The following is a 27,652-nucleotide window of genomic DNA, read 5'->3' as shown; positions in this document are numbered from 1 at the left end:
TTATTAACCTTCTGAGGTAGAATTACCAATCTACTTTCATCAGGACCATAGTTATTTTGAGCTAACCCCTAAAATATGTTTACAAAGTGAACATAACTTTTAATAGAAAAGAAAAAAAAAAGGCTTTCCAGGCCATGGCATGTAAGATACATTTACAATTTTTAATGTAATAATTAAGAAATAAAAATGGTTTGTGTTTATGTTTTAAAAAACAGCCCAGCTGTATTATTCTGTCACCAAGAGTTATTATCTGAGTATCCTGTCAATGCTGGAATTTATAGTTCAGCCTTCACACCCCTCCCTCGACAAAGAGCGAGTCCCCCTGCGTCACGCGCAGTATCCTGTCAGGCGTTCAGCCTTCTCCTGTGCCCGCCTGGGCAGGATTTGCAGAATGCGCTCCACTCCTCCCTGTCTGCCCCTTCTCCACAGTCCCTCTTCTCAAACACAACTGAAGTATGAAAGTTGTTTTTAAATAGTAGAAGCACCACAATCCATTAACACCACATATGGCCTTTAAACTGAAATACTATAGTGATGTCTTGGATATTAAAATCAGTTTTTTAAGGTGGATTCTGGGTGTGTGGGTCCAGCCCAGGTCTGCTGATGATGCAGATGTAAAAACAAAAGGAACTTATAACATTCAGTAAAAGTTAACCCGCTGGCTTTAAAATAACGCTAGAAATTAAATTTCTTCAAAGAGCTGCAAGCATGGGCTATTATTAGTCAGGATATGAATTAAAAGGATTTATAAAATCATTAAGAGACAAATCCAAGTATATATGCTGTGAAATTTCCATGGTGTCTTTAGGATAGGCTGCTCATATTTTTTTTATAATGCCAAATCACGCAATTTTTGATGGAAAAAAGAATACAGATGGACTGTGTTTTGCTTATGTGAAAATTACCAATCCATTTAAAATAAAATCCAAGAGGGTATATACATTCTAGTCAAATCATTGATTATTTTCCTGATTAATAAGAACTACACTTTACACAAAATACTTTATCAGCAGTTGTTTTCATAAAAAAACCAATAGTCATAGTTTCACAGTTGAAAAAGTTACACATTAAAATATTTTACAATTCATTGTATATTCACCAGTTTCCCATTTCCTAAAGGGCTTGTAATATAAAGCAGAGTAGAAGGGAAAACCTCAAAGTTGATTTCTTTGACACTAAGTTTTACACAGGACACTAAGAACCACAAAAAGCTTAGGTTCTATCATAAAATAGAGACCAAATTCCATTCTTGATTTAAAATCCAATTAGAAACATCTTTAAAAAAAAAACCAAAAAATTCCATAATATGATTAACAGATTTCAAATTAACAGTAGTCTAAAAATCTGCAAAATAAACAATTTTGTGTAGCTGAAAATATAACAAAAAGTTAAAGCATGATTTTCAAACAGTTGATTATTTTTTGCTAGAATGTGTTTAAAATTAAGTTTTGCTTTCTTTAAACCTACTTTCCCCCTTTCAAAATAGTTATTGAAGGAACTATTGCTCAAGTGACCAAATGAAATTGTAGAGCCATAAGTCAGTTATACCACATTCAATGACAGAGAGTTGGTCATAGAAACTGACCAACTGAAATTGATCTTTGATACCAAAGTACCTGGAAGCGACTATATTGTCATGATTTGAAACATATCCCAAGGGGACTTCCAGTCAAGATGGTGGGGTAGGTAAAAAAAAAAAAAAAAAGAAAAAGAAAAAAAAGAAACATATCCCAGTCATCCATGTAGCATTAATTCAGTTTTTGGTTCTTTGCCTTCAGAGAACCACCTGTCCCTTTTTTCTTATTTTTAATGCTGTTTGCTTAAACTTTGCTTGGATTTGTTTAATATTTACTTGCTTTTAGCTAGATCACAATCTATATTCTTCATAAAATTTGCCTACACTTCTCAAATAGACTTGATTTGGTTGTAAGAACTCTTGAAAATAAGTGTCAATGATGAAATAAGGTATGTGGTGTGATGGAGAGGTCCCAGGGAAAGGGACTAGCTGGACTGACATGGAAAGAGAAAAATTGTATAGATTTTGTGCAAGGAAGCTCAAAGCTTTTTTGGCACTCGGGTAAAACACGGTTCTCTATTAATACTTCAGTTTCTGCCATCAAAGTCTCAGATTTGTACCATTTCACTGAGTTTTCCTGTAATCTATTCCTGACATAGAAAAGACTGGGATGTTAGTATTATAAGTGAATAGATCTAAAAGACACAAAATGTGAACCATAACATTTTAATAAGTTATGAAATCTATATCTGCAAAAGAATCTATTGGTTTCCTGCTTAAAATAGAGGTTAAATTCTTCGGAACTTTTCCAAGACAGTTTAGAGAAGTAAGTTCCCCTAATATTCAAATTTATTTTTCTTGTTGGCAATATTATATAAATGCTTTACTGAAGTACCTAAATCTCCAATAAGTATGCCCTTTAAGGGTTCTAAAATAGCCAAATATTAAGAGTATTTGTATTAGAGTCCTTGTTCACTATTCAAGACTTTTACTATAGTAACTAATTTCATAAGTGAAGATTTTTTAAGTGATGCTGCTTCACTAGAGTACACAACATGCACTCCTCTAAAGTTGTATTCCAATAATATGCCTGATCTCAGTAAATTATTGCACTTTTTCTGGTGTGGCACCTGGACATTTGCTAAAGCTATTTCCTAGGGCATTAATCATTCATTTCAAATACTGAATAAAATATCAGATTCTGGAGTAATAATAGCATTGGGCTCTACATCTTGGGTTAATGTTTTTCAAAATGTTTAAGAATGTTTCCTGTGCTCAAATGCAATTAAGTAAAGTTGGAGAGTGAGCCCTGACCACTAGGAAATGGGACATGATCTTAAAATGGCTTAAGATCCAATTTTTTTTATTGAGATATTAGATAAATAGCCTAAAATGGTAAAAAGTTCATGGTTTTTAGTTCCCCATATTATAAAGTACTATTCATGAGCATACCTCAGTAGAGGGTTTAAGCAATCAGGAAACTGTATTAATTTTGGTAACTAATTTCATATCACTGAGGCATTCTGAACTATAGAAGAGGATGGAAGATGGGGGATTAATGTAAAAACAGAAAGAAAAAAAAGGAAAGAGGATAAACTTTAATGTTTTCTTTAAGTAGTTATTCACTAGTATTGGTATAAATGGAATAGTGCCTGAGTCTTCTCCAAAGACCAAGAGAAGAGCTGACCATGCTGATAGGAACAATAAAAATTTGGGGTGCAAAACAATGCATGACTATGGGACAGATCATGAAATAAAGAATATATATTAATGATAGTTTCTATAATATAAATAGCCTTTAATAAAAAAAATAATCTTTTTAATAACATTAATACTCACTTCTATTTTCTGGAAAACATGCATGAAAAATGTATTCAATTCAATTGCAAAAGGAGAAAAAAAAATCAACGTAAAGTGAATACTGTACAATTCTGGAGCAGAACTATCCTGCTCATTCTTACTCTATGATGATGATTTTACTTTATGGGTGCCCAGAATTTCCCTGGGAAATAAGAATCAGATTCTTGTAAATACTGTCCAGAAAAAAACCCACCCTATAACAGGTCTCATTTGTGACTGCTTCCAAAACTTTGCAGATAGGACCCCAAGTCATCAAAAGGTTTGATTTATTAAAAAAGAAAAGTCTCTGGTGAAATCTCAAGAGTCCCTTCTACCCCAGGCATTTTTCTTCATTAAACAAGGAGTCAAAAACCCACTTCAAACTATAAGTTGAACAGCAATGAAAAAATAAGAAATTTCATCATTTCCAATCTTAATATAATTTAACATCAAACTCCAGTTTACCTGGATGTAATGCCGTAATAGACTTTGCGTGTCCACATTTCAAAACATAGAACATTTGCAAGACAAAAAAAGAACATCATTCTTTTTCCTTCTCCATCATTTCTATATATTTTGGGTTTTTTTTGTTTGTTTGTTTTGTTTTTTAAAAAAAGATACAAACAATCTTCAAAGTTTACCTTTTTGGACTTAAGGCATAACATTAAATTGCGCATCATTCTAAAGCTTAATTTTTTGAAATGAACTAGTTTAGTGCTATCAAACCCTGTTTGCATTTGCATTATTTAAATTATATAGTATTTTATTTCTGTTCTTGCTGTAAATTCTAATGCTGTTCATGGATTGTGCAATTCCTATGCAATCAGTCTTTGCCTGTTGACAGTTATTAGCAGTGCAGTATAGAATCCAATATTGAGCTCTCAGTTTCTTAGTTATCATTTCAGTTCAAAGCATGCTGCTTAATTGTATGGAAGATCCAATCCATTTTTGTTGTCCAGCCACCATGATGTGCATCATTCATTTGTTTCATGAAATATTCCAAAGCCTCTTGCTCAGTTTTATCTAAAGCTAGGGTCTTTCGAATGTAGGCAATATCATCAAAAGATTGTAGTTCTGGCATTCCAGAGCCAAGCATCATTGAGAAAAGATTTATGAAGAGATTGGCATGCTGCCGAATAGCTAGATAAGCTTTGTAACACATCTCCTGAAACCTACAAGTAATAAAACAGTTTGGTTAGTATGAAGCAAATGGCATTTATACCTTCAGGTCTCTGCTCAAATGTCACATCATTCAGAGGCCTTCTTGGACAAACAGGTAACAAACAGCATTCCTCTCCCCAACCCCTTGATCCGACACTAGAACATAAACTACACGCGTCCAAAGGGACTTGGTTTACTGCTTTATTTCCATACCTACAATAATGCCGGGCACATTAGGAGTTTAATAAGGATTTATTAATGTATGAATTGATCCTTTTAGGGTTTAGTCTAGGGCCAGGACTGAGTTATAGATAAAACACAATTTTATAAAAGGTTTTAAAAGTACTTTAAAGTTTAAGATAGACTACTGATAGATATACCATAACAAGAAAAGTTATGAATAAATATGGTAATTACAGTTGACTGAATTCCTCAAATTTCATCACTATACATTTTTCTTAATATCTTAAGTACTATACATTATTTGTCAATACAGAGAAGGTGGAGTCCAAATATTTAAACAGCAGTAAGGCCCTGGCCGGTTTGGCTCAGCAGTTAGAGCGTTGGCCTGCGGTCCTGAGAGACCCGGGTTCGGTTCCCGCTAAGGGCACGTACCTCGGTTGCAGTTTGTCCCCGGCCCCGGTTGGGTCGTGTGGGTGGCAACCACTCGACGTGTCCCTTTCACGTCGATGTTTCTCTCTCTCTCTCTCCCTCCCACACTCTATCTGAACAAAAAATAGAAAAAATGTCCTCGGGTGAGGATAAAAAAAATAAATAAATAAACAGCAGTAAGTAAAAGCTTTTAATGTATTATGAAGTTTAAAGATCACTTTCCTTTTAGACTTTAACTAAATAAGAATTTTTTTCTGTTTTCTTCACAGCATTACACAATAAATAAAACCAATACATTAAAATATTCAGTTTACTCTCCAACGTTAATATAATATCTATTATTGAAATTGATTGAAAAATATCAATTGTTTTGGATAGAATGGCAAGACTTCTTCGTTTTGTGCTTTTGATTTCTTGAGCTTACCTCTCAAATTCTCTTGTCTTTGTGCATTCTTGGGCTCCTTTACTAATCACTATTAAGAAATCTTGTGTCAAAACAAATGGCACACGTTCTCGTTTATAACCAAACTTTTTCTTCTTGTGATCCAAAAAGTGTCCAAAATCTATATGAAACAGCTTTTAAAAATAAGAAATTATGTTATAGTTTGATAAATGCAGAAGTACAATACCCTGAGTGAATAAATTTAAGAACACCAAAATGTTTAAAAAGAGAAAGCTATTACTTGTCCATCATCTTTAACCATGATGTTGCTATTGTGACGATCTCCAATCCCCAAAATGAAGGTAGCGACACAATATCCAGCACATGAACGTGTGAACAGATCAATGGCTGCATCGTATCTACGAAGAAATAAACTCTCTATGAGTACTGTGGAAATACAGAGTGATCCAGTCCAAACTGGGAAAAGATGGTCCAAGTCTGTATTCAAACAATGAAAACAACCACTGACATTAGGGGGAAGACATTATGTTCAAAGATGTGAGAGGTTAGGAGATTGTGAAGTTTTCAGAGGTTTCTAAGGACATTTCTAGATAGTCTTGGACCAAAGGACAATCCTTATTATAGTATAAAAAATAATTACTATGTCATTGATTAAAATGATTTTTTCTAATTATTGTAATTAGAAATAAAAATTTTAATGTGCAATGTTAATTTTTCTGAAAAAGAATAAACAGTAAGAAATACAGCTTTTAAATATCTAAGTTGAATGTATAGGATTTCACTCAATTATAAGCAATTCTGATCATTTAAATACAAATAATCTCAAATATGTCAAAGATTGAACATATTTTTTTCCAAAGTAAATAAGTTGTTTTCCTCTGCTCTAACTCAGAAATATACTCAACCATTAAAGACTTGTCCAATGACAACCTAGGTTAACTAGGAAGAGAAGAATAATACACTCACATTTCTCCTTTGTTCTTGTCTTTGAGCCACTGGTGTAGTGTGTGGCTGTTGAACTGCAGTGCACCCTTCAGACCACCTTTGCACTGAATCTGCATAATGGTGTGAGAATTTCTCACCACCTCAATAAGTCCCACACAGTCACCAATTGACAGACAACCATAAGGTAACATTCTGAAAAAGGATCAAGACATTTGCAATTTAATGATAAAATTTTAAAATGGCAAATATTTTAATAGGCTAATACGGGAATATTCTAGTATTTGCAAATTTGTCATGTTACTCCCTTAACCCAATTTTAACTTTCTTTTATTATAGTATGACAGTCCTAGAAAAATGCTCAAAATTATTTGCCATCATTTATTATAACCTTCAACTGAGAAAGCATTTACTTGTATATCAGAAAAACATTAAGAAAATTACTGTGGCAAGTAAAATGTCATAAACATAACTTAAAAGTATGGATGAATTTAAAGATGTTTAATTGAGCCTGGTCTGTGTGGTTCAGTGGTTGCGCATCGACCTATGCACCAAAAGGTTGCCGGTTTGATTCCCGGTCAAGGCACATGCCCAGGTTGTGGGCCTGATCCCCAGTAGGGGGCATGCAGGAGGCGGCCAATTGATGTTCTCTCTCGATATTTCTATTTCTCTCTCCCTTCCTCTCTCTCTAAATTCAATAAAGAAAAAAGATGTTTAATTGACATCTAAATAATACTTTAAGAACTTATATGAATACAAACATTACCCATGGACACAGAAAATGGGGTGGTGAAGGCCTGGGGTAGGGCAGGAACCGGGAGGAGGGGGGCAATGGGGAAACAAAAAGGGAACATCTGTAATACTCTCAACAATAAAGTTAAAAAAAAAAAGACATTAAATAATACTTTAAGGCACCGGTTTCAAATTTTTGGTCTCAGGACTCCTTTATATTCTTAAAAATCACTGGGGAGTCCCAAGAGCTTTTATTTATGTGGGTTAACTCTATTAACATTAGAAATTAAAATGAAGAAAATAAAATTTAAAATATTTATTCATCCATTTAAAAATAACAAATTATTATAAGGTAATATAAATAACATCTATTATGACACAAAAAAACTGAAGAAAACTTAGTGAGAAGAGTAACACTGTTTTCCATTATTTCAAATTTCTTTAATGTATGGCTTAACAGAACTGAGTTGAACTTTCATATATGCTTTTGTATTCAATCTAATGCAATATTTTAATGGAAGGAAGCTTATGAAGAAAATCTGGCCTCACAGAATATATGGAATAAAAAAAGAGTATAATCGTTTTTTTCAGATAACTATAGATATTTTTCTTTAATATTATTACAAAACTTGTCAAGAGATAGTTTCTCAAGTTGTAATATGGAATCTGAAAGCATATCAATAAACTTTTCATACTGTGTTACATTGAAATTCATTTGTCTATTTTGCCCGTGAATGGAACTTTTACCCATAGTATATGACTATATAATATCCACATCAGTCATTTGGATGACATTAGTTTATTGTATTATGGAGGTCTTTCAAATGTAGACAGTTTTCATTATACCAACTAAAATATCACAATTGTTAATGCAGGGTGAGGCAAAGTAGGCTTACAGTTGTGAGTACGTGAAACAGTTTGTTCTTGTATTATTATATATTAATTATTGTATTATTTTCCATATAGACAACTGTAAACCTATGTTTGCCCCACTCTTTATTACCACTGATCTCATCAGAAAAGTCTTTTATATGGGGAAAGGTGTTATGCTCTTATTGGGGGATATAAAGTTTTCAAAATTCTAATTTTTGCTGGAAAGCTAAAATCTGACAGTTAACAAATACTGTCAGTTGTTCTTGGTGACAGAGGCTCATATTGTTTATCTTCAAGGAAATGACTGTCAAATAGCCATGTCTGAATAACCATAGCTTGTCTATTAGTTATCTCTTAAAAAAAATGGTGTTCCATGAAAAAAACAGCTAGTTCAGCTCACAACTCCGCCCACAAATGCTTTTCCTTGACACGGGCATCCTTTGTCATGCAGCAGAAGTGCTTTATGGGTACTTCCCATTCATCACACAGAATATTAAAAAGGACATGGAGTCAAGGGTAGAGATGGGAGGATTTAAAGAGAGAGAGAAAAAATAAAACCTAACAGCCCAATTGGCATGTAAGTACTTAAATGTGGTTTTTCTTGCTCCATTGTCCTCATAAGCTACTGTCCATTCTTTTTTTTCCTTTAAACATTAACAAAATTTCTTCTTCTTCTTTTTTTTTTTGGTATGTGCCCCTAGCGGGAACCGAACCTGGGACTCTCTAGTCCGCAGGCCAACGCTCCAACCTCTGAGCCAAACCGGTCGGGGCAAATTTTTTCTTTATTGATTTCTAGAGAGAAATGGAAAGGGAGATATAGAAAAATTGATGAGAGAGAACACTGACTGGCTGCCTCCTGCATGCCCCCCACTGGGATGGGGCTCACAACCTGGGCATATGTACTGATTGGGAATCAAACCAGCGACCTCTTGGTGCATGGGTTGACAATGCTAATCACTGAGCCATACCGGTGGGCACTACTGTCCATTCTTTCCACCTTTCTAAAAAGTAATAGTTTACACTTATTTTCATTTAATTCCTTGTGGCCTACCTTCTCTGCCTACCACTTTAGTCAGATTTTCATAAAGCTAATTATGAATCATCAAACCCAAAGGCTTTTTCATAGCCCTTGTGCTCTTAAATCCCCTGAAGTCCCTGACCCTATAAATTGTTCGTGAATCTCTCCTCTCTTTGGGGTTCTCCTAATCACCCTGGTCCTCCTACATGTTTGAATATTTCTCTTATGGAATCTTTTCTTCTACCTGCCCTGGTAAATACTGGAATTTTTAAAGGATGTACTCCTGCTGATTCTCTTATTTTATATTTCATTACTACTGAACATACTTATAGTTTAAAGAGTCACACAGTCCCTATAAGGCTTGTTAGAAAAAAAACAAAACACCATCAAACAGATTACCATAAACATGAATCTAAATTTGCCAAGTATAAAAAACATTTTATGGTTTTGTTTAAAATTAAACAAAAATTTTTACTTAAATTTACTTACGTTAAAAAATACTTAGAAAATATGACTTAAAAACTTTCCCAAGATCCACCTTATTTTCCAATGACCTAGTTTAACTTTAGATTTTTTTTTTGCACAGTCACTAATTTACAATTAAATATTGTAATTACCGGAGTCATATAGTTAAACCTTTCCTCTACTGTGTAGTTCTGCATTCTGTACTTCCCTGGAGGTGGTGTTAGTAGTGGCATGTGGATATCTCACAACAGGAAATTGTACCAAAAAAAGAAACTTGATTCGCCCTGGCCAGTTTGGCTCAGCAGTTAGAGCGTCGGCCTGCGGTCTGGAGAGACCCGGGTTCGGTTCCCGCTAGGGGCAACCGTGCTTCGGTTGCAATTTGTCCCCGGCCCTGGTTGGTTGTGCGGGTGGCAGCCACTCGATGTGTTCCTTCACGTCGATGTTTCTCTCTCTCTCCCCCTTCCTCTCTCTCCCTCCCACTCTATCTGTACAAAAAATGGAAAAATGTCCTTGGGTGAGGATAAAAAAAAAAAGAAACTTGATTCATGTAACAGGAACTGTTTTTTTTGAAAGCAGCAGGTATTAAACAAAGAATTAGAATTTAAGAATTAAAGGTGATAACTAAATTTTGTGATTTGGCAGGTTACTTGATATGTCCATTTTTCTTCTTTGCAATAAAAGGGTTCTATTATTTGTCACCAATATAATTTTATATACTAGTTATTCTTAATCTAAAAGGAGCATACAAATAAACCCTAATCTACTCTGCTGCTGTAGCTAGAACTGATTCCTATTTCCTATGCCCACTAGATAAAATACTTATGAAGAAAGAGGGTGGCCTTTGCCTGAATAACTCTAGATTTGCAAAGTAAGAGACAGAAAAACCACTAGAAGCAAAAATCACTAGAAGATGATGCATGGCAGAAAACTTGGAGATAATACTGATAATTGTGGAAGGCTGGCCAGAAATCAACAGAATGGTAAAAACGTTAAGATTAGTTGCTTTCATAAATTTTCCTGCAAAACCAATTCAAGATTAGAGGATTTAGAAAGTTTTAAAATTAGAAAACTTATATTATGAAAGAAACTTTCTTCTAAACTCTTAACTTCTGAAAGAAAACAGGTCCTTTGTGTCACTTATGTCTTGTTCCTCAACAGACACTCAGAGGCAATTGAAGTCTTTATCAGCTTGTAACAGCTCTTCTTATGTAGCTGAATCTCATTAGCTCTTCTAAGCCCAAGAGGAGGACAAAGGAAAGTACCATAGTGTAATCAACTAGTGTCAATTACTACTCCATACATTTCTTTTACTTATTTATTTGTTCATTTTGTTCATTCATTCATTCACTCATCCATTCATTTATTTTGTTATTCTTCACTCACTCACTCATTCATTCATTCACTCATTCATTCATCCATTCATTTATTTTGTTAATCTTCACTCAAGGATATTTTTCCCATTGATTTTGAGAGAGAGAGAGAAAGAGAGAGAGAGAGAGATCAATGCAAGAGAGACACATAGATTGGTTACCTCCTGCAAGACCCTGACCAGGGTTGGGGATCAAACCTGCAACACAGGTATGTGCCCTTGACCAGGAATCAAACCTGCAACCCTTTGGTCCACAGGCCAATGCTCTAACCACTGAGCCAGGGCTCCATACATTTCTTTACAGATATATGTCTCTACATGCTTTTTAAGTAATATTTACTAATAGTTTACTTTTTCAGAATAACTTTCAACATACAAGATGCCTTACTGGTTACCTACCGAAGATCAAGACCTTGATTTTGCCAGATATTTTCCATAATGCGAATAATCTGAAGTGTTAGCATATCTTGCCGTAAATCTGAAATTCAAATAATATGTATCACCATTTAATGCCTTAAATACAAATTTGGGTATCATGTCATCACACTGTTTTCAAACAATAAATAAATAGAGCTATATTTACTCTTCAAGATAATCTATAAGGAGCAATATGTTGATTCTTTAACTCATTTCTAAAGTATCTGCATAAACCCATCTATATAACAATGTAGGATAAGCTATTTTACAAACATTTTAAATTAACATATTTAAAGTGCTTATTTTTCTGAATCCATGAATTTGAACATGTTTATATTAAAATATTGGGTCAACAGAATTCAATGCTGAAATGTCATTTCCCAATGGAACCCATCAGTGATCCTGCCCCTGCTCCCCCCACAGCCCATTCGCCAAGTAAGAGGATCTTCCTTTACACGATTTCTTACCGGACTACACTTTTCCTTTGTACTATGGTTGTAATTTTATTTTTATAATTATTTGTCTTACATCTTTCTTTTCCCTGCTAGACTGTAAGCTTTAAGAGAACAGTTCTGTTTCGTCTATCCTTACAATCCCACCATCTAGCACATCAAATATTTATGGAAGAAATGCATGCTCTCACAGCTAAACAAACGATAGCTAGAAACTGATTCAGGCCTTCTGATTCTACACTAGTACTTCTTTTTAATAATTATATATACACATTCTAAAGGTTAAGACATCTGCTTAGTATTACACATTTTACCACATGCATATTCCTTAAATAGCTTTTAATAGTCTGCATGGTTCATAAATATCCTGTATATAAAAAGATAGCTAAATTCATGCATCATAAGTTCATTAATACTCTTCCTTACCATCCCCATTTTTAAAGATGATCTCATTGTTCTGAAAGAGTAACTCTGACATGATGTCTGGGTTCTCCCAATTCAACCACAGTGGCCTTTTTGCAGAGGACATAATTCGACACTCTTCAAGCCTTTAAAATATTATAAAACTTTAGCAGGTACCTTAGTTTTATTATTCTTTTACCTTCAAATTAATTTTAAAATACATATATAGCATAGCTTTCTGAAGTGTTATAAAAATGTAAAATTTTCTACTCAAGTTTATTTATGAATTCATTTCTAAGGGATTATAAAGAGAAAATAGCCCTGGCCGGTTTTGCTCAGTGGTTAGAGCATCGGCCTGCGGTCCAGAGAGACCTGGGTTCAGTTCCCGCTAAGGGCGCGTACCTCGGTTGCAGTTTGTCCCCAGCCCTGGTTGGTCATGCGGGTGGCAGCCACTCAATGTGTCCCTTTCACGTTGATGTTTCTCTCTCTCTCTTCCCCTCCCACTCTATCTGAACAAAAAATGGAAAAAAATGTCCTCGGGTGAGGATAAAAAAAAAAGAGAGAAAATAAACATTGCCCTGGCTGGGTAGTTCAGTTGGTTAGAGCTAAGGCTGAGGGTCTGATCTCCAGTCAGAGCACATACAATAAGCAACCATTGAAAACTTAAAACAAGTGGAACAACAAAGCGATGTTTCTCTCTCTCTCTCATCCCCTCTCCCTCTCTCTATTGAAAATCAATTTTATATATATATATATAGCTTAAAATGTGCTATATAATAGCATATAAATTTTCAACAAATATACACATCATTCATTTTGCAGATATTACATTCCCTTTCTTATCCTATGGTACCAGAAATTCTGGCCCAGAATGTTTTAAACTCTATTATTAAAGTAGTAGAACTCATTTGGAACTTAAGAAATATTTTACAACTTACTTTGCAGAGTAGGAGATTGAAAGAGGGAAGCATGTACAGGGTGGAGCAAAAGCAGGCTTACAGTTATTTATATCGAAAACAATACAATAAGTAATACATAATAATACAAGAATATACTGTTCCACATACTCACAACTGTAAAACTACCTTTGCTGCACCCTGTACAATGTAACATTCAAATTATAATGGACATTTTGACTTTTCAAGATTTTCTCCAAAGAGGGCACTTATTTAAATATATCAATAGAAGTTCCAATAAATTACCTTACCTGAGATTTCCTAACTGATGAGCAGGATTTAGAGGAGACAGAAAGCCCTGTAGAGCATCCATGAAATCTGGTCGCCGCATTTGCTCAACTAAAAACTTCATTTGTACCTGATAAATTAGCACAATCATGGTTAAAGACTAATTTCATAAAAGTAAAACTAACTGCTCATTTCTCGCTTTTTTCTTTTTTCCAGATAAAGTGGGAAGGAGGGAGAAAGAGAGAGACAGAGAGAAACTTCAATGTGATAGAGCCACATCGACTGGTTGCCTCCCGCACGACCCAACCAGTGCCAGGGACCAACCGCAACTGAGGTACGTGCCCTTGGTGGGAATCAAACCCGCGACTCATTGGTCCCCAGGCTGACACTCCAACCTCTGAGCCAAACCAGTCAAGGTTGCTCATTTCTCATACACCAGAACCTCAGTCTTTGAGTCTGTATCTTGGATTGGCAGCGTTCTGGTTAGAGGGGTTTCTGGATCACACAGCAGCACAACTCAGGCAGAGAGGCAAGACTGGTGGTATTGTGCACCTTCAGGTAAGAACTCTGAATGAGCCCTGGCTGGTTTTGCTCAGCGGTTAGAGCGCTGGCCCGTGGACTAGAGAGTTCCGGGTTCGGTTCCTGCTAAGGGCACGCACCTCGGTTGCAGTTTGTCCCTGGTCCCGGTTGGGGTTGTGAGGGTGGCAACCAGTCAATGTGTCTCTCTCACATTGATCTTTCTCTCTGTCTTCCTCCCTTTCTCCTTCTCACTCTATCGAAAGATAAATGCAAAAAAAAAAAAAAAAAAAGTCCTTGGGTGAAAATAAAAGAACTCTGAATGATGACGCTGGCAATGTCTTGGCTCTAGGACGGGGCATGGTCAACTACAGCAGGTCAGTAGCCAGTTTTTTTAAGTTGCATTGAATATAGTCATGCCCATTCATTTAGACATTGGCTGCTTTCACACTGGCAAAGCAGTTAAGTAATTACAACAGAGTCCACATGGCCTGCTAAAAATCTAAAGTATTTATTATTTGCCCTTTTAAGAAAAAGTTTGCTGACCCATTGTTGTAGAGGAAAAACTATGGAGACATCATGTTAGCTTAGCTTAGCTTAATAACTTAACTTTAAAGCTTTTCAGAAAATATATTCACTCTCTGTTGGGTAGAAAAGGTCAAGTGAGCGTAAAAGGAATTGCTGGGAAAAGGACTTGTAAAAACATTTGTGATGCTGAGTCTCACACTATACTCATGTTCTAGTATACAATTAGGAAGAAGCTTCCCTTTTTTAATGAATTCAAACCAGAACCCAGACTGCTGATCTACCATGCAATAATTGCCATTTTATTCTAGAAACCACTGTCTATTGAAAATATAAAATGTGAGTGGGGAAAAAAAGAGTTTAGGATCCAGGAATTCATACTAAATTTATTTTCATGCTGGAATTTTAGTAACAAAGATTTTTTCCCCCTTCTTTCCTTACTATGCACATGGGAATAGCTAGAGAATCTAGTTATCACTGACTAGCGTAGCTCTTGATAATGTAAAGACATTTCTTTTTCTGTTACTATCAACCCTAATGTTAGCACACTGCTTCCTGCATTTTATCATTGTTATGATAAAACTACCACACAAGTAACTGATTTTTGTCCTGTGACTGTGCTTTTAGTCCTGTGACTGTGCTTTTAGTCTTGTGATTGCATCTGTACTCGACATCCCTGTGACTATTCATTCCATAAGTACCAATTTGTACTTCTTAATCCCATCACTTTTTTCATCCATCGTCCTATACCCCTCTCATCCGGCAACCATCAAAATGTTCTTAGTATCTATAAGTCTGTTTCTGTTCTGCTTGTTCATTTGTGTCTTTTTAGATTCCATAAATCCTATGACTACATTTTTAGTTCCCTATTCACAACCCCATTTAAGCCAATGGTAATCTGAGTAATGAATTTCATGTTCCTAATTAATCCACTGTATCATGTTTGTTATATCAAAATTCTAGCTTAGAAGAAATGCATATGTTTACAAATTTAACTAATATCGACTTTCTTTTTTCTTACTTCAGTTACAATATAAATAAACTTTATTCTTTCGAAGCAGTCTAGTCCCCTCTTGTTCACAATTCCAGCATCAGAAACAGCACAATTATTTTCTCTGGACGGCAGGCTGATGCTCTAACCACTAAGCAAAACCGGCCAGGGCAGCACAATTATTTTTTAATAACCTATATATAAACTTATATACCACAACTTTAACAAAATCAATTTAGTGGCATTTAGATTAAGCCAGTAACTTTCTTTTAAAGAAAGTGGTATTTTTTCAAGCAGTATTAATGAAGATGTAGGAAAAATTAATTCAGTACTTCTAATTTACATTCTCTGTCCTTTGGGGACTCACTAATAAACTGGGATTTTCCTTTTTTCCAATTCACTAGGGATGGAGTATAATTTTACTTTTTACTATAAAATATGGTGGAATAAAGGATCAAGAATAGGAAAAGGCTGTAAAAACTCTTCACTTTTCATATTCCTTAGTAACATAAAGTTAGACTACAGATGACTAGAACATGTGACATTCACTGAGTGACTAAGAGTCCATTTTAAACTTAGAAATGTAAAAACGGATTTCTTTATTGGTTTAAATTATGTTTAAAAGTTAGGATCATATAAAAGAGAAAGGAGAGAACATTTATTGGGCACTTCCCATGTTCTAGAGACTGTGATAGGTGCTTTACATATCTCATATAATTTAATTCTCATGACAACCCTATGAAGAAACTATTATTCCCATTTTACAGATGGAAAAGATGAATCTAAAAGACTAAATTATGTGTCTAACATTGCAGTGCTGAGAGCTGGTGGCAATGGATCCAAGTCCTAATATGCTTGATTCTAAAAACGCATGATCTGCATAATACAGAGGTGAGCGAATGCAGGTTTACAGTATTTGTATGGAAAGAATACAAATAAACAATACAATAATAAATAAATAACTTAATTATTTGCATACTCACAGCTGCAAACCCAATTCGGCCCACTCCTCTATGCTGGGCTCTCAAATAACCCTGCCACATGCAATGAAGAGTTTCAAAACAAGCTAAAGAGTCACATACCTTTTGAGTTTCATCCTTCTTCTCTTGTTTGAGAATGTCAGTTAAGTTAATGAGCTTTTCCATAGCCTCCACTTGCCTATTCAGGTGCTTCAAATACATCCCACATGCACGACAGTAGGACTCCAAAAGCAGGCCAAATCTCTGACTGACTGTTTTATTGTGCATCTCAGACCTAGAGGAACGGTGCAAGATTAAAAAAATAAAGGCAGAGGGCATGTATATTTATAGTCTCAAATGAGTATATACATCATTTTAAAGAAAATTAAAAATATTTTTTTAAATCCAATAAATGTTATAATCCTACTAACAATAAAATAATTTTAGACCTATCATTTAGAAGAAAAACAAGGGTTTCAGGTAGTTCTTACAAACATTAATTTAATGAACTAGTTTATTTCAACTCCTTTTTTTTTTTTGTTAATCCTCACCTGAGGATATTTTCCCACTGATTTTTAGGTAAGAGTGGGAGGGAGGGAGGGAGAGAAAGAGAAACATGGATGTGAGAGAGAGACATTGATTGGTTGCCTCCTGCACAACCCCGACATGGGCCTTGGATCAAACCTGCAACCAAGGTACATGCTTTTGACCAGGAATTGAGCCTGAGACCCTTTGGTCTGCAGGCAGATGCTCTAACCATTGAGTCAAACCAGCCAGGGCTCAACTACTTTTTTTTTTTTATCCTCACCCGAGGACATTGTTTTCCATTTTTTGTTCAGATAGAGTGGGAGGGAGAAAGAGGAAGAGAGAGAGAGAGAAACAACGACGTGAAAGGGACACATCGAGTGGCTGCCACCCGCACGACCAACCAGGGCCGGGGACAAACTGCAACCGAGGTACATGCCCTTAGCAGGAACCGAACCTGGGTCTCTCTGGACCGCAGGCCGACGCTCTAACCGCTGAACCAAACCGGCCAGGGCTCAACTACTTTTTATTAACTAATGTCAGCACAAGATATTTAAACATGAAAAAAGGAAAAGTAGGCACAAAAATAAAATAGGGAGGGAGTTCAGAACTCAGTGAATACCATGTGACTGCTGGCACACACGTTCTTTTTCTATACTATCTCTAGATTTGTTATTTTATTACATATATGTTTTGGGGGGGGTGGGGAGTGAAACTTTATTAGGCAACATTGCTAAATACACAATACTTTCCCCAATATAATAAAAATTATAAATCCAGAAATCTCAGAAGCTCAACTAACTTAAAGAGAAACACATCAAAGCACATCTGAATTTAAGTTATTTTAAACCCAGCTTCTAGGTTTTACTTTAAATTTATTTTAACATTTAATGAAACCATGTTAATAAATCTGTTTCTAAATTTAGAAAAAAGTGTATGTTTATGACCCCTAACTTTGAGTATTAGATATATCTTATTCTACATTTTTTTTTTTCTATTCTTAATTGGCTTCTTTTCTAATAAGAAACTTGAGATTTTTGTCATTCTTCTAAATTCCAAGGTAAAATTCTTCTCTTTATTTTGGGATATTTTAACCTACACATACAGTAAAACCAAATACACCATTAATCAACATTAATCCAGCAAATTTAACTTTGCTTAGACAGGAAACAAAATCTTAAAAAAATATTTCAGCTTGCCCGGCCGGTGTGGCTCAGTAGACTGAACATCATCCCACGGACGGAGAGGTCCCAGTTCAATTCCTGGTCAGGGCAAATGCCCAGGTTGTGGGCTCAGTCCTCAGTAGGGGGTGTGCAGGAGACAGCCAATTGATGTTTCTCTCTCACACTGATGTTTCTATCTCTTTCTTCCTTCCTTTCTCTAAAAAAATAAAAATCAAAAATAAATATATTTCAGCTCTCGTCTGGCCGGTGTGGCTCAGTTGTTGAGCACTGACCCATGCACCAAGAGGTCATTGGTTCGATTACCCATCAGGACACATGCCTGGGTTGTAGGCCAGATCCCCAGTGGGGAGCATGCAGGAGGCAGCCAACTGATGTCCTCTCTTATTGATGTTTCTATCCCTCTCACTTCCTCTCTCTTTACAGTCAATAAAAAAAAAAAATTAAAAAAAAAATTTCAGCTCTCATTCTTGTAGAAAAATTCAGTTTTTCATTTTACTGCTTATTTAATGTTAAAAAGCAAAGGTTGAGGGGAAACCCATCATTGGTACAATATACTTTCAGTATGGAAAACTCTTCCAGATAAACAAAAACTATAGTATATAAGTAAATATATTTACACACATTTTAAGAAAATAATATGTATCTGAATTTAATGGGAAAATAGTTTGACTTACTTTAAATGCCAAAAGAAAAAGTGCCCAATCCTTTGATTAGTCAATGCTTTTTTGAGTAAAAATCTCACAAGTAGGTTATCCAAATACTGTTCGTATTTTAGTACCTATGTGTTTAAAAACAAACAAACATAAAAACAACTTTATATCAATCAAGGTCAGGTTTGGCATGGTTGGATTTAAAGATAATTTTTTAAGAAAGCAGATACTACCAGTAACAAAACTGATTTTTTAAAAAGCATAAAACCATTTAAAACAGTAGGTTTTGGAAGTTGCATGGATTTAGAATAAAACATTATTTTTCTCTTTTACATTACTTTACCTGTACTAGCTGAATTAGGTACTGAGAAAGCTTGTCATCTGTTAAATATTTTTCCAAGCATCGAACAGCAAAACCTCGAACCATAGGATCTGGGTAGTTGCAGTCCAGAAGCTCCATAGCCTGTTCGGGTTTGATCGGAGGCCAATCTTTTACCAAGCAGTACATCTGTGCATGAGAAAGACCATAAATCATATTTATAAAGCAAAAATAATTGTGAGTGAATCTTCTAAGACATTGTCTTAATTTCTTATTTTAAAATTAGTTTAGATAAAAGTCCCCTTATGAATTTAGTGCTTAAAATGTTCAGTTCTAATTAATTTTATCAGTGGAGGTTATGTGAATGGTATTTTGCTCGACCTTGTTACTATTATTAATGAATGTAAAACAGTGTATTTCATCTCATATCTATGCAGACTTTCTGACAGAAAAGTAATCTGAGCAACGTACCTATTCTGTGCAAGTTATCCAGTAATCTCAAACATGTACTTACCTGAGCTACTTCATCTCTAGAATTCCATTTAACAGACAGAAGCAATTTGGGTAGAATTTCAGGAATAGTTACACAATAGTGTCTGTGTGGAGAAGATAAAACAAAATAAAAAACATTCTTGCATGTTATTCCAAAGGCTTAGATGTCTAAAATTTCAACTATGCAATCTTTAAGAAGTTCTAAACACTTTTTAAAACATTTTACCATTACTAGCCTTCCTTAAAATAAATCAGTGTTTAACATTGTTGCATAAATATGTACATATGTACTTAGATACAGTTACAGTGGCAAGAAAGGCAAAAGAAAAATCCAAATGGAAGACAGGTACTTAGAAAAAATTATGAATTTATTTTATAACACTCTTTACATAGCCCCTTTTATTCACCCACTTAGGCAACTTGAACAAGAAGAGTCACCACTTCCACTGGAAAGAATTTATGTTTTAATGAACTTCTGCAGAAGTGTACTGCAATTTCTTTATTTAAATAAAAGTCTCACTTACCAAGTAGTATGATAATCTCTTCATAAGTATAAAAAAGGCATTAAACTATTACTTTGAGGAAGTGTAAGAAAAAAAGGAAAATAAGGGAGCTCTTAAAAATGGAACTGCCTAGACCAACAAAACTGATCTAAACTATAGGATATTTTTTTGCATCTTGAATTTTATTAAAAAACAAAAATGAAAACCAAATCCTAAAAAGATCTCAGCAATTGATAATTAAAAACAGCCCTGGCCGGTTTGGCTCAGTGGTTAGATCATCGGCCTGCAGTCCAGAGAGACCCAGGTTCGGCTTCCGCTAAGGGCACGTACCTCTGTTGCAGTTTGTCCCCGGACCCGGCTGGTGTTTGTGCAGGAGGCAGCCACTTGATGTGTCCCTTTCACGTCAATGTTTCTCTCTCTTTCTCTCTCTCTTCCTCGCTCTCCCTTCACTCTATCTGAACAAAAATGGAAAAGTGTCCTTGGGTGAGGATAAAAATAAATAATCATTAAAAAAAAGACTTCAATGTACAAAGTTAGTACCAATGGAGCATGATTTTCTAGAGATATTGATCTATATATCTACAGCTTTAAAAAGGATAATGTTCATATAAAAAAGTCATGTATATTATGCTTATTTACTTTAATAGGTATAGCAGAAAAAAGGCAACACCAGTCCAAGTCAATTCTTTCTTCTCTTCTGTAACATAAGAAACAGAGACTCTTCATCTGAACACTTACCTGTGGCTCCACAGAAAATCTTTCTCTTGCTCTGTGATTTCAGACAGAGGATCTCGGGTACAAATTGCTCGGAGCTGTTCTTTGTCATTTTCCCTTAATTCGTTGTCTCTAGCTAATCTGTTACTCTGTAAATTAAAATAATATCTTATATGATTTTCTGTTATATTTTTTTTACCCAGGATTCATGAGTGACACACACACACAAATTGTCATTAAACTTTACACTGTTTATTAACTGCTATGAAACAGTTTACTAGTCTCATGACAAGACTTTCTTTTTTTATTTTCAGGAATAGGGAAGAATCAACTTGACAGTATTTGTGGAACAAACCCAGTAACTTACTTGGTTAACATCACCACCAATCACAGAACAGTAACTGCAATTGGGGTAACACAATTGGAATACTAGGGGGTAGTGGTGAATAATTTATTTCTTTTGCTGATGAGGACCCTTCTTAGTAATCTACTAATGTTCTGGAATAAGAGAATATGACATAGTAAAATGATAAAATTAAAATATAAATTCTTTCATAATCTTTGCTTGAATACATCCTTATAATCATTCTAAGGCTTTCAAATTTAAAAAGTAAAAATAAATAAGGGAAAAAAGGAGGAGAAATACCCTAATCAAAACCATGTACATTGCGTGTTCAAGAACTAAAATAAAACACCATAACTTTTGTTATATTTCCAAGATCCCAAGTAATGTATTTATTTCCTTTAAATATAGATATATTAACTACATATTAAACAATTATAAATTCACATTAATGTATTATAAAAAACAATTATACATCCCTTTGATGTATTCACATCGCATATTCCTAATGGCTAAAAATGAAAACAAACATCCATGCTACTAGGTTTTTATACATTTAAACATCATTAATATATCTAATAGCATCAAGAATTATTACTGGCACGTATTTACTCAACAAATATTTATTAAAACATGTACCGTGTGCCTTCTCTTTTATTACTGTTGGGGGTCATAAAATTGTAAAAGAACCTGCACTAACAGGGCCTCCATTATAGTGGAAAATTAAATGAACATATAAGAAAAATATTGGCGAGTTGATTTAATTACTCTGGGTGATGTGACAGAGAATGGCTGAGTGACTACTCTAGTCTGGGTGTTCAGAAATGGCCTCTGAGAAGGTAATATTTATTTATTTAATTTTATTTTTGTTATAGATGTTTCTCCTTTTTTACCCCATTGACACCCTCCCCCTCTTCCCGCCCCATCCCCAGCTTTGTTGTCCATGTCCATTGGTTATGCATACATGCATATAAGTTCTGTGGTTTCTCTTCCCTCCCCTCTCCCCCCCTTCTTCTGGGCACTGTCAGTCTGTACCCTATGAGATGGTAATATTTAATTTGTGATCCAAATGACAAGAAAGAGCCATTGATACTAAGATCAGGAAGAGACTATTGCAGATGGAGGGAACAATGAAAGCACCTTAGGGAGAGAACGTTCAGTGTAAAGGAGGAACAGGAAGAAGGCCAGTGAGCCTGACGCCCAGTAGATGAGGAAGAGGAGTCATAGAAGATCATGGTCATAGCATGTGAAATTTGCCAGTCAGGGTAAAAGGTCTGGATTTTACTTGGAGTAAAAGTTATTTAAATGATGAATGTCATGATTTTATTTATGTTTAATAAAGATTATTCTGACCCTGGCCGGTTTGGCTCAGTGGTTAGATTGTTGGTCCTCGGACCAAAGTGTCTCGGTTCAATTCTGGTCAAGGGCATGTACCTCGGTTGCAGTTCAATACCTGGCCCTGGTTGGGGTCATGCGGGAGGCAACCAACTGATGTGTCTCTCTCACACTGATGTTTCTCTCTTTCTCTTTCTCCTTCCTTCCCTTTCACTCTATCTGAAGATAAATGGAGAAATATCCTAAAGTGAGGTTTAAAAATAATAATAATAGTAAATAAAGATTATTCTGGGTGCTCTATAGAAGGAGGGAGACCAGTCAGGAGGCTACTGAAATAGTTCAGGTAAGAGACAATAAATGCTTAACCCTTAATTCACAAGGAAAAATAGCCACTGCCATTTACCATCTTGGGCCCATGGACTCTTAATTCTTTCATATTATTTACTTATTTTTATTTCTTTATATTTTTAATATGGAATAACTTAGAGAAGAATAAAGTGACGGTGAAAACAATTATATAACAACTTGGTAAGAATTTAAACATAGTAAAACTAAGGTTATAATCCAAAATAAGCAACATCCTTTGAATGCTAACTAACTGCTTGCTCATCAACTGTCCTGCATGAGCCTGGAACATAGACGTCTTGTAGACACTAAGTCCAGATTTTAATACATATCTAATAAGTTTTAGCTTATCATTACTTCTGGTTCTTCTTGTACTTATGTGTCAAAATTAGTATTTTTGAAAAACTTGGATGTCTCACAATTTTGTTAGTGAGAATGGCCATCTTCTTTGCTTCACATTTGTAAAACATTTCTATTTTTACCCTTACAGATACCAATCAGAATAATGAATCCAAGGATTTTAAAATTCCTACATCACCTTTTTCCTTCCAGTTATAGGTATAACTAATTGGACAGGGATATGGACGTGTCATGAGAATGCTTATCAGTATTTTAACTCCCATTTAAAAACTGAGGAATTCCTATTCAGTTATAACAGAATGGTTAAGAGTATGATGCGCAATACTTATTAAATGGTGACATTAGAAAAGTTCTTTAGACTCCTTAAGCCTGTTTTCCTTACTGGTGAAATAGGATTAAAATAGTACCTATCTTCACAGGACTGCTTTTGAGATTAATGAGATAATATGTGAAAAGTGATTGATACGGCATTTGTACACAGTAATCACTTGATAGACATTAGTAATTATCATCAGGGAATTAAACTTACAGAATAGTGGCTACATCTTTCAAGAAAAAGAATCTCTTTTTGATGTCAAAAAAGGTAATTATACTTTCAGTATCTGACAAAATTCAGTAGTGATTTTAAATCTATTTGTACTTAAAATACCTTTTATATATTTTTGAAAGTGCATAGGCAGGAAGGGTAAAGGTTATTATTATTATTCAGTTTACAAAAGGGATTGGTAAACTCCTCACTGAAAGGTCTTAAGTGCGGGATTGCTGGCTGCCCCTGGGTGCTGTTATTGCAACACAGGAATATGTACAATGCAGTAGGCAGAACCTCTTGGCCCCATATTCATTGGCTGGTCTATCAATGACCTACAACTAGGCCAAAGAAAAAGTGGTACATTTGAAAAGTAGAAAAAAAGATAACAACAAAAACCATCTTCTGACACCTTTGCCCTTGAGAAATAAGGGAGAGTTAATGGTCCTTAAACCCAGTTATATTGTGGTTCCAAAGTTATGGCCAAGATCATACAACTAAATCAATATTAAATTCTATTTTATATATGCTCTTTTCTAGGGGATGGTGGTGAAGCAACATCCTCTGCTTCCAAGCTCACCTAACAATATATTTATACTTTGGTTGAACTTCAAGGTTACTATTTCAGAGAGTTCTTTTCTGAACCCAATATTAGCTTTTCTTTCCTGTCCCTCAGATAGTCATTTTTGGCACACTATTTTTTTTTCCTTCATTGCGATTACTATGATTTCTGATCTTACATTTTTGCTTTTACCTATTTAATGTCTATCTTCACCATTAGACTGCATACCCAATGGAGGTCTCTTTAGGTCACAACTTTATTACCTGGAATGTATCACAATAATACATACATAGAGTTAGCATTCAATAATATTTGTTAAATGAAGGCAGGCTAGAGCTCTGAATCAAGTATGAAGAGGCAGGGCTGCAATAAAAAATATTGTATTGTAATACTGTCCAAGAGCCTGCAGTAGCTATGACAGTGAAACTAAAACACATGACACCCATTCTGTACAGAGCATGTACCCAAATCCACTGATTACGACTAATACTCAAGAAAACTCAAATGAGTTGCCTTACCAGTCCTGCATGGGAATAACTAAATCCTGCTTCTCGGGACACAGACCAGTTGGCATGCTCTTCAATCACTGACATATCTGGAAACTTGACCACACTGCTGAACCAGTCAAACTCCAACTCTAAGCATGGAGTTTCCTAAGAGATAGGATAAAAGTTATTTTATATATATGTTGTGTTTGACTGTCATAAAAAAAGAAAAAGATTCTAATTTATAATAATAAAAACTTTACTTTATTTGGATTTGATCCAGTAACACCAATAGGATTCAGCAAATCTTCTAATCCATGAGGTACTGGCCAAAGATTCAAAGCCATTTTTCCAGATACTAGAGTATCTGTGTAATCAAACAAGTTTATATTTCCCCATGCCAATGGACAGTGTTCCTTAAAATAAACACACAAACAAACCAAAAAATATTTACTGCTCTGTGGGTTAAATTATTAGAGCCATTTCAAAACACTTTTCTTTCCCAGAAAGGAGAATTCAACAACTATCTCCGTAACACTGTCTATAACAAACCATATTAATTTTTTCAAAGTATAAGTAAGTTACTTTCCTTTTTCCCATTTGATATTACATGTATTTTCCCTAATTATTACTAGGAAATATGAACCAAAGCAAGCAAGACAGATATTTGCATGTAGTCACTTAACAGATATTTGTGTGTAGCCACTCTGCATGTTCAAAAATTGTATCAAGCCCTGTCCAATTTGGCTCTGAGGTCAGAGAGGCAGCCTATGGACCAATGCTTGATTCCGGGTCGGGGCTCGTGCAGGCAACCAATTGATGTTTCTCTTTCTCTCTCCCCCTCTCTCTTGCCCTTCCCTCCTTTCTACTCTCTCTAAAAGTCAATAAACAAAATATCCTTGGGTGAGGATTAACAACAACAACAACAACAAAAATGTATCAATATGACCTCAAAGCACACTCATAAATAAATTCTAGAAGCTCTCCAAAGGTATTCCTCTATGATACATTTATTTATTAAAAATTTTAAATATATTTATTTATTTATTTTAGATAAAGTCAAATATTCATTTCTTGATAAAAATACAATAAGCTGTATAATTTAGAGTTTTTAAAGGTGAATATATTGTTTCTTCTAAAATACTTTACCTCTTTAGCACCTTTTCGACCTTTAACAGAACAAATGGAAAGGCAAAGCCGAGCAGCACGAGGAAGATCAGGAATGTATATATCGTAATTCAGCCATTCATTCCACCTATGTAAAATGTTAAAGAAAAAAATTTTTACTGAAAAAGGTTTTATCCATTGCAAACAAATGATTCCTACAAACCATCAAGAAAAACAAAGAAAACAAAAAATAGGCCAAAGATTGAATGAAACACACGTCATAAGATCATATCCAAATGGCCAATAAACGTGACAAAGCAGTCAATACCATTTGTCATACAGAAAATGGGAAGTAAAATGTCGCAGAGCTCTCACTGTGTAAGGATTGGCTAAAACTATAAAGATCGATGATACCAACAGGCGGTTAGAATGTGTAGTAACAGGAAATCTCATAAACACCAGTTACAACGTGAACAAAATCTTACAAACATATTAAGTGAAAAAAGATACAAAAGAATATGTACTCCTTGAGTCCATTTACATAAAATTTAAAAAGCCAAATCTAACCAATAGTGTTAGGATAGCAGTTACATTTAGTGTGGAGAGAAGATTAATGGACTGAGAGGGGGCATGACGAGGAACTTTTAGAATACTGTTAAATGTCCTATTTCTTTTTTTGTTTTAAATATGTTTTCATTAATTTTTTAGAGAGAGAGAGGAAGGGAGAGATAGAAACACTGATGTGAGGGAGCTACATCGATCAGCTGCCTCCTGCACACCTTCTACTGGGGATCGAGCCCACAACCCAGGCATGTGCCCTGACTGGGAATCTAACCGGGACCTCTCACACCATGAGATGACACTCAATCTATTGAACCATGCTAGTCAGGCTAAATGTCCTATTTCTTGATCAGAGTAGTAGTTTTATGGGTATTCACTTTGTGATAACTCACTGAACTGTACACTGATGATGTGTATACTTTTTGTGCATTTGTGCTATATACTTAAAGAAATACCCCCCCAAACAAATTAGCTTATAAAAGGCAAATAGAAAAGGAAAACTAAATAAGATAAAATGAAATTTCCTATTATGATTATAATGATATTTAATTACTTTTATACACATAGTTTTATTCATTTAAATAAGTCAGTATTAAATAAAGGATATGTTAACAGAAAGTATTTGAATTTTAGAACTATTTCACAAGTAATAAAACTTGACACTCATAATAAGAATAAAAAGTTACTATAAAAAGTGATAACAACAATTTTTTCAAATTTTAACAATAAATTCCCTTCAATTTACTGGGTGTTACATGTGAAATAATGTCTATATTTGGTGGGTAAATCTGTAAAGAGCCAAGCAAAATAGATAGCTGTTATTTTTTAAAAAAAGATTATAGCAATGGTTAAGAGTATGAACTTGGAAGTCACAGTACCTAGAGTAGAATCTTGTTTCTACTATTTTACTACAGGTGTGAGCCTCACGTCTGTTTTCTCGTCTTGGAAATGTGACTACTAACAGTACCTACTATCATAAAGTTATTGTGAAGATTAAATGAGATAACGTAAGTAAATCTATTAGAAGAATAACTAGTCCGTGGTAAGAGCTCAAGTGCAATACTGATTTTGAAAACTTTTTAAGTGGCTTCTTCAAAATTCTGTTCTATTTTTTACTATAAATAAAACAAGATCAATTAACAACAAAATGGTATAAAAATTCTATTTTTAATTAGCCAAACTAATGTATAAAACTTTATCAGTAAAATAAGTTTTATGTATTCTAGTATCTTTGCTCAATTATGGATGAAAATTCTTTAAAAAAT

At 34.7% G+C, this 27,652-nt stretch overlaps 1 protein-coding gene across 4 annotated transcripts in view; it reads right to left on the bottom strand.

The window, feature by feature from the left end:
• Positions 1-1,376: 1,376 nt before the first annotated feature.
• PIK3CA (phosphatidylinositol-4,5-bisphosphate 3-kinase catalytic subunit alpha) overlaps positions 1,377-27,652 on the bottom strand; it is an 85,545-nt gene continuing 59,269 nt past the window's right edge. For all 4 annotated transcript variants that reach the window (XM_036242715.1, XM_036242717.1, XM_036242716.1 and 1 more), the window contains 15 exons: positions 25,869-25,974; positions 24,983-25,135; positions 24,753-24,887; positions 20,788-20,912; positions 19,569-19,650; positions 19,079-19,243; positions 18,760-18,863; positions 16,500-16,671; positions 13,409-13,515; positions 12,226-12,347; positions 11,330-11,408; positions 6,498-6,668; positions 5,812-5,929; positions 5,553-5,704; positions 1,377-4,527 (listed from right to left, as the gene is read on the bottom strand). In XM_036242715.1, the coding sequence (XP_036098608.1) occupies positions 4,257-4,527; positions 5,553-5,704; positions 5,812-5,929; positions 6,498-6,668; positions 11,330-11,408; positions 12,226-12,347; positions 13,409-13,515; positions 16,500-16,671; positions 18,760-18,863; positions 19,079-19,243; positions 19,569-19,650; positions 20,788-20,912; positions 24,753-24,887; positions 24,983-25,135; positions 25,869-25,974 (2,062 nt within the window). In that variant the 3' untranslated portion in view covers positions 1,377-4,256. The remainder of the gene's footprint in view (positions 4,528-5,552; positions 5,705-5,811; positions 5,930-6,497; positions 6,669-11,329; positions 11,409-12,225; positions 12,348-13,408; positions 13,516-16,499; positions 16,672-18,759; positions 18,864-19,078; positions 19,244-19,568; positions 19,651-20,787; positions 20,913-24,752; positions 24,888-24,982; positions 25,136-25,868; positions 25,975-27,652) is intronic.

This window comes from Molossus molossus, unplaced genomic scaffold (assembly GCF_014108415.1).
Source record: "Molossus molossus isolate mMolMol1 unplaced genomic scaffold, mMolMol1.p scaffold_m16_p_5, whole genome shotgun sequence".
NCBI classification, from domain to species: Eukaryota; Metazoa; Chordata; class Mammalia; order Chiroptera; family Molossidae; genus Molossus; species Molossus molossus.
This window is presented reverse-complemented; position numbering and strand designations above follow the sequence as displayed.